The 12250-nt window shown below is 44.0% G+C and overlaps 2 protein-coding genes across 2 annotated transcripts; one reads left to right on the forward strand and one right to left on the reverse strand.

Annotated features, from left to right (window-relative positions):
• Positions 1 to 420: 420 nt before the first annotated feature.
• MELLADRAFT_108873 (uncharacterized protein) lies at positions 421 to 2782 on the forward strand (the record flags this gene model as incomplete). The annotated part of the gene is made up of 4 exons (XM_007412676.1): positions 421 to 712; positions 1439 to 1605; positions 1676 to 1793; positions 2460 to 2782. 4 exons carry the CDS (start codon positions 421 to 423, stop codon positions 2780 to 2782), a joined length of 900 nt encoding a protein of 299 aa, XP_007412738.1.
• An 8332-nt stretch (positions 2783 to 11114) lies between these two features.
• MELLADRAFT_89769 (uncharacterized protein) lies at positions 11115 to 11695 on the reverse strand (the record flags this gene model as incomplete). The annotated part of the gene is made up of 2 exons (XM_007412714.1): positions 11115 to 11525; positions 11642 to 11695. The coding sequence occupies 2 exons, from the start codon at positions 11693 to 11695 to the stop codon at positions 11115 to 11117; spliced, it is 465 nt and encodes a 154-aa protein (XP_007412776.1).
• Between the last annotated feature and the right edge of the window lie 555 nt (positions 11696 to 12250).

The following is a 12250-nucleotide window of genomic DNA, read 5'->3' on the forward strand; positions in this document are numbered from 1 at the left end:
TAAAGCACATTTACCAAAAAGGCAAAACACTAATATGGCACATCTTTGTGGTGATAGAGTGTTGTTTTGTGCTTTGCGGGAGCCAATACTGCTCTTTTTGTGATTGAAGATGAAATTGCAACTTGAAGATGATGGAATGCCCCGGGTGACCAAAGGCACGACGTTTCCCGGAAGTTCCACTGAACTTGGGAGACGCGGGTAAAAGCGATGAAAAGTGTAAAGACTCGGTACCGAGTATTTACAAAGAGAGGAAGAGAAATTTACTCAGAGAGAAATTCCTCATCCCCAACGCTTTTCACAACTCACCCGCGGATCACAAGTAGGATAGAGAAGAGAAAAATTATTCAAATTTTTCATAGATTGTTATCATAGAATAGAGCTGAATAACTGACTAGTGTTATACAACAACCAGTAGATCACATGGACAACAATAGTGTTAGAAATTTCAACGAGAAGGCAAGACAAAGAATGTTAACAAGGAAGCAAGCGTCAAATCAACAGAACCAAGAAGACGATGAGAATGGAAGCGGATCTGGAGAACAGAATGTAGGAGACGGACAACTAGAACAAACAAACAAAACGATAAACCAAAAGACGGCTGAAGAGGAATTAGAGGACGATGAATTGGGAGGAAATGAGACAAGGAATGAGGAACAAACAGGAAGGAATGGAGAGGTTGGCGGAGGAACAGCAGAGAACATGATAAATATACGTAAGTCGGATAGGAAAAAAAAAAAAAAAAATAGTTTCAATTCTCCTTGTGATAGTGTGGAAAGAAAAAGCGTGATCGGGAGCGGTGAAGTGATATGAAAGTGTGATTCAATCTTACATTAATACATCCGATACACGATATCCTTACTATCAAGAAGACCCTACCCTAGCAAACTTCCCAACGAAGTCCTCCCCTCTCTACACCCAAATTCCTCCAAATTCCTTCCTTTTCTCCAAAGAAACAATAGGTTATATCCGTTCTATATAACTTCGCTAACAGGAGAGAGATACTAAAGGTGTCTGATATATTCTATAAACCACGGGGAATGGACAGGAGGCAGAATATACGCCGAGACAGAGTGTGTTAGAAGAGAACGTGATTGTTTATCCTATTGGATGCGGGTGTTTGATTATCATATTGGGTGCGGGTGTTATCGGGTGCAGTTGTGATGTGACTTGTGACTTGGATGTGGGAAAAGGACGAGAAAAGTGAATAGGAGGCAATATATCCGCCGAGATGTTGGGAGCTGGAAGAGACCATAACTAGAGACCTGAGGAGTGAGCAGAAGTGGTAGCGAGGGGTTGACTGAGTGAAGAGATAGAAGACCTGTATGATTAAGCAGGTGTGGAGGGGGTAGAAGAAATGAGCGGGCTGCGTGTTAAGATAGTGATGAAAGAACGGACGCTGACAAGAGTTGTGATTGGGTGTAACGTTTTGTGTCTTTAGCAGGGGAAGACGATGAGGAAGAGGAAAGCCCTGAGATACTGCTACGACACAACAAATGGATAAATAATATGAGGCTTGCATTCGATAGAAACGAGACCGCGAAGTTGACTATGCTACAAACTCAATACACGAGATGGTGTGGAGCACAGCAGACAGCTGAGAGAGACGTGAGTAATGTGGGGAAAGGAGTGGCGAGAATAAAAGCACTGAAGACTGACAGGGAATAAATTGTCACAGCCGATGTTTGATGAGTTCGTGTTCGAAGACATCATAGAGAAACCGGGAGAAAACCCAACAATAGAGTCTCGTGCTGAACCAGTAACATCCGTGTCAAGAACTAAGACGAAGATAGCGAGTAAGATATCGATTGGAGCCTCCCTAACTCATTATTTACCGGCCTTGTTGAAACACTTTGACGCGATTATGCGGACTCGAGATTCTCACATGACGGTGGCGATTTTTGACCCAAGATGGATCCTGCAAGACCAAGCGTTGATGTCCACAAAGAAGCTGCCAAAGCTGACTTGCTCATCGGAAACGGTGCCTTATGTTGGAATGAAGTATGATCATGAGTGGAGACTAGACTTGGCAGATTGGATGATCCGGTTCGACCACATGGTGTTGTATCATAGAGAAATATACGACAAAATTGAAGGTCAAGATCCGATAGCGGAGAAGCTAGAAGCTCATAAGAAGATAGTCCTGAAAATCCAAGCCGAGCAACATGGAGCGTGGACACCAGCGTACCGTTATGATCTAGCCCAACGTAGAAGCGTCTGGGAGCATCGTCTAGCCGGCGGAACAATGGCAGACATCAGTATTAGAAACGAGGAGGTGTTACGGTTGGCGATAAATGAGTCAGAATTTTTCAAGGACAATTGTTACCAAAACAATCCTTACGTGATTGGTGGCAGCTTACAAAATAAAAGTCCGATAGACGGGAAGACTTACAGCGCAACGGCCTCATGGGACTCAGTATCAGCCGTAGTGGAAAACCGAGTGATGGCGTCTTCAACGGCAGGCAGGATGCAACCACATCTGGCATCTACGTCAAACCTAAATGAAAATATTAATCAAAATAAGAGTCAACCCTATTATGCTCCTTATAATAAACACCAAAACCAAAATAGGAAGAATGGAGGTGGTTATGGAGATGGTGGGAATGCTTACGCGTATGGAAATAATGGTTATGGAAATCAGAACAATCAGATTAATAGTGGATGGGGGAGTGGAGGTAGTAGCCAGACCTTTCATCGTGGAAATGGAGGTCAGGGTAGAGGTAACGGGAGTGGTAGTGCAGCCTGGAGACCACGTCCAGGAATCGGTCCAGGGAGTTTTGATTGAGTGAAGAGTGCCGAGGTGGCTAAGAAGTCAAAAGAGAACACTACAAAGTAAGGGATCATGATACTTGTAGAAAATTTGTCCTTTCCTGAAAAAGAAGTCTCTTCCCCCCCCCACCCCTAATTCCATCCGTTTTTCTGTTTAATCTGTGCCTGTGCTACGAAACTTGTTTGAGATTGATCGAGATAAGTATAATAGAAACTAATCAATGATGTCTGCTTTGCGTATGTGAAATGAAACGAAGTTCCTCTCCGCCAGACTCGTCTGTGCAAATTGCCTTGCCAAATGTGAACCACAACAGCTCCCAGCGTAACCCGGAGCGAGCGAATAAGGAAGGAGAATTAGTGCAGGTCGTACACACCGAGGAGGTGTCAGCTAGTGGTGAACAGTGGCCATCGGGAATCAAGAGTGAGATGAATTTAGAGGAATGGTCGACTTTGCTGGAGAAACTAGACTTACTGGAGAAATGGAGACATGTGCTGGACGGATTGAAGAACGGATTCGACCAGGGAATACCGGAACACCGATTAGGAGAGCTGCGATGGTTTACACCCGACAACCACACATCGGCGTTAGATGCGAAACTGAAAATCATGAATAACCTGGAAAGTGAGAGGAAACAAGGCAGAATTTATGGACCTTTTACACATGAAGAAGTACACGCACGGTTTGGATTCTTCAGAACAAACCCCATGGGTAGCGTGATAAATGGTGATGGATCAAATAGGATGATAAATGACCTATCATACCCGAAGAATGGGATTGTTAATAAGAAGAGAAAAAGGAGGATAGAAGGAGACGGAGTTGAAGAAGAGGAAGACGAGACATCAATATTCGACTATGAGAGAAGGGTAACGGATGAACTTACTTACCCAATTCAAGATATGACAATCCCTTCGGTTAACTCATTTGTGGACAAAGAAGACTTTGTGACCTCCTGGGATGATTTCAACGTGGTGGTGGAATATTTCAAACTAAATATGACGGTTATTTTGTTATTGGCCCTTTTTGATTGGAAGAAAGCCTATAGGCAGGAACCTACGAAGATGTCCCAATGGCGTTATTTGATGATAAAGGACTTCAGGAATAGAATATGGGTAGATATGCGAACACCGTTTGGAGGTGTGGCGGGATGCGCGACGTTCGGTTGGTTAGCTGACGCATGGAGAGACATAATAGTTAAACTGCTGTCAGTGGATAAGGTGTTCAGATGGGTGGATGATAATATGTTTGTGAAGGTAGAAGGAAGTCACTTACAAATGGCAGACGTAATTCAGATTAGCAAAGAGCTTGGGGTGAAGTCAAATCACGAGAAATTTAATGATTTTAAGTACGAACAGAAATATTTGGGCTTTGTCTGGAATGGGAAAGATAAAACCGTTAGATTACCGGACGAGAAGTTACAAGAACGACTCCAGCAAGTTGAAGACCTATTAAAACCGGGAGAGAAGTGGAAGATGAAGGAAGCACAGAAGATAGTGGGAAGGTTAAGCCATTTGGTGTACATACTTCCGGAAATGAGTTGTTATATGAAGCACCTGAACAAGTGGTCAAGAACATGGAGAAATCCTCAAGCAACGCAACTGGTACCGACGAAGGCCATTCAGGAATTAAGAGATTGGCGAATAGCCCTATTGGACATAAAGCCCTTACAAATCACGCCAGATGTAGAGCCACTTGATGTCCAGTGGGTAGGGGATGCAAGTACTGGTTATGGGATTGGGATAGCAGTGGGTGAATATTGGACGAAATTTAAGTATAAAGATGGGTGGGAATCGAACGGAGTACAGGATGGCGACCCGAAACGGAAGATAGCCTGGGCGGAAACGATCGCCGTCCGATTGGGGTTGATTCTGCTGAAACACCTTCAACCAACACATAACCGGAAATTTGTGGTGTGGACAGATAACACTACGACTGAAGGTGTAATTAGATCAAGAAAATCTAGAGACAAGACTGTAAACGAAGAGTGGAAAACAATTCAGTTGATCTTGAAGAGTTTCGGGTGTGAAATTATAGCGAGAAGAGTGACTTCGAAAGACAATAAGGTAGACGACTTATCTAGAGGTATTTCGACCGAGTGGAATAGAGAGAAGAACATTCGGCTAGAGGTACCATTCGATCTAAAGAACCTGTTAGAGTTAGATTGAGATGGAGAATGAGAAGAAGGTTAAGAACTTTTTGATGGATGGAAATGGGTGAGCACAGAGTCGATGAACTAAAAGTTAAGAGGGAAGAAAGGTGCTGACTTTGTTTCTTAGGGAGATATGTTGGAAGGAAAATCCGATACAGATAAGACTTCTATCAGGAGGTTGGTCGCAAACGACCTTGGAGGGTTATAGTTCGGCGATAGCGAAGGTGACGAGATTTGCTGAAAGTCAGAAGAAACAGAGAAACCAGGTCCTTCCGATGAATGTTAGGTTACTGCGAGAATTCATGGAGTGGGCAGGGAAAGGGAAAGACTTGGTACTAGAATGAGAAGGATCGAAGGTGTCGAAGTCGGAAGGGCATAAGGTGACAGCTGATACGCTTGCGAAGTACATTAGTGGGATAAGGTCGTGGCACTTGTTTCACGACAAACCGTTCCCAGCCGAAAATGATCGAGTGATAAAGGCAATGCTGAAGGCGTCAAGTTTAGCAGATGCGGAGATCGCAGAAAAGAAGAAGTCGAAATCAGTGAAGCAACCGATATTGTTACGTCATCTAGGTGAATTAGTTCAAGGATTGACCACAGACAATAGGAAAGACCAGGTAGCCCTAACGATTGCTTTGGTGGCGTTCTGGGGTATGGCGAGACTGGGAGAGTTAGTACCAACAAAGAAGAATAAACGTCAGATTAAGCTAGAAGACCTGGTTATAGGAGAGGATTTGTCTTACATTAAAATAGCGTTATACGGAGCGAAGACGGCGAAGCCAGGGGTGGTACAGTGGCTGCATCTTAGACGACTACCATCCTTATTCGATCCGGTAGGAGCAATACTAAGACTTGTTAATATCTTAGACCAAAATCCAAAGGCAGAGTTGTTTAGCTTTCCTGGAGACGAGAAAACAAACGAAATATTTAAGAAGGCACAATTGATGAAGAAGTATCAGGAGAAAGGAAACTTACAGGTCACTCGTTTAGGGTTGGTGGAGCTACGATCAGGTGGAATGATAGGAAACCATTAGAAGAGATAGTGAAGACAGGAAGGTGGGAGTCAGCGGCGTATCAGGTATATTTAAGGAAGTATACAGATGAACAATACGAAGATACGCAATACGTGTGGAGAGAGTTTCATGAACCGCGATTACCACATCCAGAAGAGACAAGTACGGTTAAGAGTTGGGAGAAGAAAGGTAGAGAGGTGGAAGAAGGAGGAAGGAGGAAACGAAGGAGGACGCAAGGAAGCTTGGGTTCAGGGAAGAAGGTACGAAAAGGTTAAATTAATAGAGAGAGCGAGGGTGATCCTGTAAATAGAAAGGTTAATAAGAAATTAAACTTAAATAAGAATGTGACAAGAGAACATACAGAAAAGGAGAGGGAGGTTGGGTAGAACGAGAACCGGGAAGAACCGGTACTCAGGCCGCGACGTGGTTGGGTTCTCCGCAGGCTCCGGACGTCGAGTCCAGAGTGTGGGTAGCGGAGAACCTAACCTGTCGGCTAGTCTACAGCCCAAAAGGCCCCCCCCAAACACGTTGAGGGACTAGAATAAGGCACTCAATAAAAAGACTAACTGATATGTTAGAGGCTCAGTGAGGAAAGTGCGTAAGAAGAAATAAAGTGGTAAAAGAGCAAAAGCAACCCCAAGAAGAAGTGGAATGCCCCGGGTGACCAAAGGCACGACGTTTCCCAGAAGTTCCACTGAACTTGGGAGACGCGGGTAAAAGCGATGAAAAGTGTAAAGACTCGGTACCGAGTATTTACAAAGAGAGGAAGAGAAATTTACTAAGAGAGAAATTCCTCATCCCCAACGCTTTTCACAACTCACCCGCGGATCACAAGTAGGATAGAGAAGAGAAAAATTATTCAAATTTTTCATACCTCCCACCCACCCCGGCACCCACCTCGCGGAGAACCTAACCTGTCGGCTAGTCTACAGCCCAAAAGCCCCCCCCCCAAACACGTTGAGGGACTAGAATAAGTCACTCAATAAAAAGACTAACTGATATGTTAGAGGCTCAGTGAGGAAAGTGCGTAAGAAGAAATAAAGTGGTAAAAGAGCAAAAGCAACCCCGAGAAGAAGTGGAATTTGAGGAAATTTCATTAATGAAAGTTTCCCGGCGTATACTAAAGCACATTTAACAAAGGAGCAAAACACTGATATGGCACATCTTCGTGGCGATAGTGTGGGATTGGTGAAGTTATTTTGGGCCAGTTCCATGTGATGTAATTTTTGAAAGCCTGTGCACATGGGTTTTCCCCTTCAACTTATACAAAATTGACAACAAACAACACACTTATGGCACGAAGATGTGCCATATTAGTGTCAATAGCTGAACCGCTCCGCTGCGATCCGCTATTTGCCAATTTTTTTGTAACGGTTCAAAACCGCTACACTCTCAATCGCTTTCGATCCGCTCTAAAAAAAGACCCGCTACATGCCATATGCACTGCCAGCATTAAAGAGGTTCCCAGATGGGAATATGGGTCCTAGTGATCACATTCCCATCCTGCTACTGTTACACAGTTCCACAAATATTTCCTGAGTAGCCATTGTGATATATGTAGTCAATATTTTGAGATGTGTGTCTCAATTTGAACAAAGTTACAGCATGTATTACACATGAACTTCTTATCTAGATGAGCAGATAACTGAGCGAACCTGTATGTAGCTGATAGCTAAGGATTTACTCAGATGTTTGCACATATGTAGTGTATGCTTTATGGCTCAGATGTGCAGTGCAAGATGATTTGATGCACCATTCTTCTCTCAATGATATTCCCAGCCTAGGTCACGTTCCGACCAGGGAACCTATTTAATGCTGGCAGTGATGCAGCGCGGCGCCTCTCAGAACCGCTCGCGCCCCGCTTCATAGTTTTTCTGGTCCTCACAGCGGGCAGGTATACTATTCACAATTTTTTTTTATATTAATATGCACATTTGAAGAAATATATACACAAAGAGCAAAATACGAGAAGGAAAAAAAACAGGCAACCATGTATCTTGCCAGCCACAAATAAAAAAAAAAGAAAATTGTTACACAAGTGTAAGTTTGGACACACAACCAGAGAGTAAGAAAGATATTAAATGAGTGTAAGAAGGGAAACATAACCAGAGACACAATAGGACAGCAGACCAGAAAAGAAATAAAAAAGAAACAAGATAAGACAAGAAAACATAGAAATTAAACAAGCCAATCAAGAAACATTGATAAGTAACTTTATAAATCCTTCTTCTTCTTCTTCATGTTGGCTGCAAAGGAGGCAACATAAGCAACTGCATCCGCAAATCGCCCGATAAAAGGAATATGAGCTTGCAGCCATTGCCTGCATCCTACAGCACGTGAAATCGTCTTGGGTTTTAAAGCCCCACGTGCTGGTACGGCGATGTCAGCTGCTGATGAGAAAGTACGTTCGACACAGCACAAGGTAGCCGATATCGAGAGATAATCGCGGGCAAGGGTTGCCAGAACCGGGAATCGTTCAAGATTTTCCTAATAGAGACATATCAGTCAAATGGTACAAGGACTCAGTTGGAAAGAGAAGGAATGTAAATCTTACCTGCCACCAAGTCAGCTCTGATTGCCCGGGAGTAATTGGAACGGTTCCTTGCAAATAAACCTCGAGCTCGGCCGATCGGATAGAATCAGAAGATTGATGGGTAGCAGAGGATGTGAAGATGTCAAAGTGATCGAAGGTACTACTCGAGGCTGGAACAGGAGGAGGGGTTGAAGGAGGTGTGACAGGCCATTTGGACAACGCATGTTGAAATTTACTTTCGATGAGTTCCCTTGCCGTCTCTGAGTATTCGGGATAGTGGAGATCCAAGAACTTAAGTCGATACTTTGGATTCATAACAGTTGCCAGTAAAATTACGTCCGTTGAGGCGGATTCGTCTTGATAGACAGCGAGCTTGACCAGCATGGCATCGATCATGTCGATCAAGCTCGGGAAGTTTGAGGCATCGCGTAGTTGCTGAAGGACTTCAGTAACTCGCAAGTACTCAGCCAGGACAACGGATCCTGATGCGAAGTCACACTCCATTCGTTTGGTGGAGAAGTGGAATATCTGAAAAAGGCCATGGATAAATCAGGTTAGTTCAGTTCTGAATTGTTTCGATGGCAGATGATGAAAACTTACTTTCAAGACCTTGCACAACTCTTCAACAGCATCCCATTCCTCCATTGACATCATAGCACCTTGATAATACCTCTTCTTGCGATCGGCAATGAGGATTGAATCGATAACCTTTGATGTAAATGAAAAAGATAATGAGAAAGATTGATAAAAAAGAAATTAGAGCCAAGGGACTCACATCACGAGCTGAAACCAAGTTCGAAAACATTGCTAGGTCAATGTTCCACCTCACACCCCATCCTGCAATAGGTGCAGGACCTTCATAACCCATCTGAGCAGCTCGAGCTGCGAATTCTCCACGTCGGGCATTGCTTCGAGTTAAGAGGGCATTAATGTCTTTGAGCTGGTGTGGAGGTTGACCAATCAGTCAGCATTGATGAGATAAATGTAAAAGAATACAATAATAAAAAAGAACTTACCTTGGTGGCTCCCTGAACCACAACACACGTACTAGAAGGGACGTAATCGTACTCATGACCATCTTCTACATCCAAAGTTGAGTCGTGACAAGCATTCGATGAAGGTGGGGCATAACTGTCGTCATCTGAATCATCAGACCCAACTACTTTGGTCATGTCATCGTTGAGGACAATTGAGGGGATTGGGATCGTCGTGTTTGGAGGAGTTGTTGGTTTAATGTGACCTGCGGCTAATCCGATTGAGTTCAATCCATGCTTAACCACAAGTCCGAGCTTGTGAGCATAGCATCGGACGTGATTCTTAGATGAATCCCATTCGACCTTCATCTCGGATTCAGAAAACATCTGTTCCATCTCAATGGCCATCGTGTTATTGTTGGATCCCGAGTCGGTCGTTTGAGCTAACATGTAAAGGTTCAAAGTTCATATTAGTTAATTGAAAACATGATAATAAAAATGAGAAAGACATAGACTTATCTTGCAATGAAGGCCGTTTGAAATCAAGAATCGACCAACTGGTCGAGCGAGCAAGAATCCCATTTTATTCCAGGCCACCATTTTTAGAGTCAGGTGAACCGATCGGTAAGTCCAATTGTCATCGATGAAATTAGCCGATACTCCAATGAAGGCATATCTATTACCTTTCGTAGTCCAGACATCGTGGACAAGAGAGAACTTTCCAGCATTTCCCTATGAACAAAATTAGGGAAAGATGTCAGTAAAGTTACATAAAGCTTAGAAATATGAATGACAAAAAAGAATGGAATATAAGAGAAAAATATAATGAAAATGAAACTCACGGCAACTAAATCTATCGCAGCCGAGCTAAGATTAAGATAGAGGTCCTTAGCAATCCCAGCAGCCCAGGTTGGGGTCCTCAAATCCGCTCGTCGATTAGCCAGTTTGAATGCTGCTCTTAAAGGAGCATCATAAAACCGGTTGAATGGCAATGCATGCCATAATATCCAGATCACAAGTACTGTGTTGCATAAGTCAACATTGAAGGTCGGTTGGGAGAGAAAAACATCGAGAGTTGATTGTCCATTGGCTTCATTCGCATCTTGAGCATTATCGGCTTGTTCTTCATGCCAAGTCTTAGGCAGCTTGAAGCCAGCTGCAATGGCACGTGCTCTTCGGGGACACGCCGCTCGACCTTTAGCCCCGTCACGATGGGCGTAAAGGTTATAGTGACTATGGTGACCTCGAATGTAGACACCGTTACACATTCGACACTTGAAGCTTCAAGGGTCGTCTCCTTTCTACACACATAATGAGAGAAAAACAAATCAGAAGAAAGGAAAGAAAGAATGTAAAAGAAAATATAATGAGGAAGAGGAAAAGATTGGCTTACCTCGCCTTTGACATGAGTTGGGGGAAAGTAGTAACCTAACAAGGTGCCAACACGTGCGAGTTGAGCACGTCGAACAGCTGGAGTCTGGACAATCTCAATATCAGATTCTTGATCCACATCAATCACATTAGGAACCGTGGCCTACATTTGTTCAAAGATAAAGGTCAGTGATTGGAGCTGAGAGGGATAAGTGGTCAAGCTTACCTCAATTCTTCCTTTCCCTTTCCTTGACTTCTTGGAAGGGGGTCGAGTTAAGGCGATCGAGGCACCAGACCCACGTGGACGGCCTCAACTTTTAACCACATGAACCTTGGCCTTACGAGTGTTCTTCTTTTTGTTGGAAGGATCCGGTAAGGTAGCATCCGGTAAGCTGCCATCGTCAGAATGAATCTCAATCACTTCTTGACTACCAATACCATCGCTGGTGTCAGATTGACCACTAGAAGCTATGTAATTATCTTCTGTGTGGTCAGACTCGGTCGGTTCAAGTCCAGGAGACACGCGAAGAGAAGAAACTCGTAGATCAGGTGATAGAGCAATGAAACCAGGTTTAGGTCGGGTAGGGGTTCTCGGACGAAGAGTTGGACCAGTACTAGGGGGAGCAATACTAGCAGACAAAGGAGGAGCAAGCAAAGAATTTGGAGGACACATGATTGAGATGTTTGGTGAATGAATAAAAGATTCGGTTGGTTGGAAAGTCTAAAACAAAAGTAAATATATAAAATATATGAAATGTTTCAGTAGTATCTAAGCAAAATTTTCGAGACGGGAAAATTGGCAAGACTGGAGGTGAAATTGAACAAGAGACAACATACCTTATAAGTGAAATCCAAGACCGAAAGATCCATCAGCGTCATCAAGTAACCCATGACCCCAATTCGAGACAGCCAGCCCCACCGTGAACAGCGCTGGTGTCAGGTTGAGTCTCGAAGTGATCTAATAATCAGATCTGAAAGTGAGGTAAGATAATTTGCGAGTCAGTGACTGGAGGCAAGAATGAGTAAAACAAAGAAGAGTGTCGAAAGGCACGTACTTTAATTGGTGGTGGGCGGTAATCTTTATGAGACGAAGTTTCGATCGTGGCAGGAATCAGACTTCCTTTCAAAGATCTTGCCAGGTATCAGATATCTGCGGATCTCTGAAAGGAATCGTAAGGTGGTGTAAAGGAATCGGTTGGGAAGATATCGGTCGGAAAGGATGGGTGAGATCTGAAAGGTGTCGCCTGATATCTGCAACCCGCTACATGCGAGATCTGACAGGCTGCAGGGTACAGCGGGGCGACATCATACTAACGCCCCGCTAATTCCGCGCTCCCCTACATCGAAAAAGAATCCCGGGAAGCGCGGGCGGGGCGAAAAAACCCGCTACACCCGACCCGGAGAAGCGCAGGCGGAGCGTCCCGCTCCCCTGCCGCTCCCCTTCCG

Source organism: Melampsora larici-populina, assembly GCF_000204055.1.
Source record: "Melampsora larici-populina 98AG31 unplaced genomic scaffold MELLAscaffold_32, whole genome shotgun sequence".
NCBI lineage: Eukaryota > Fungi > Basidiomycota > Pucciniomycetes > Pucciniales > Melampsoraceae > Melampsora > Melampsora laricis-populina.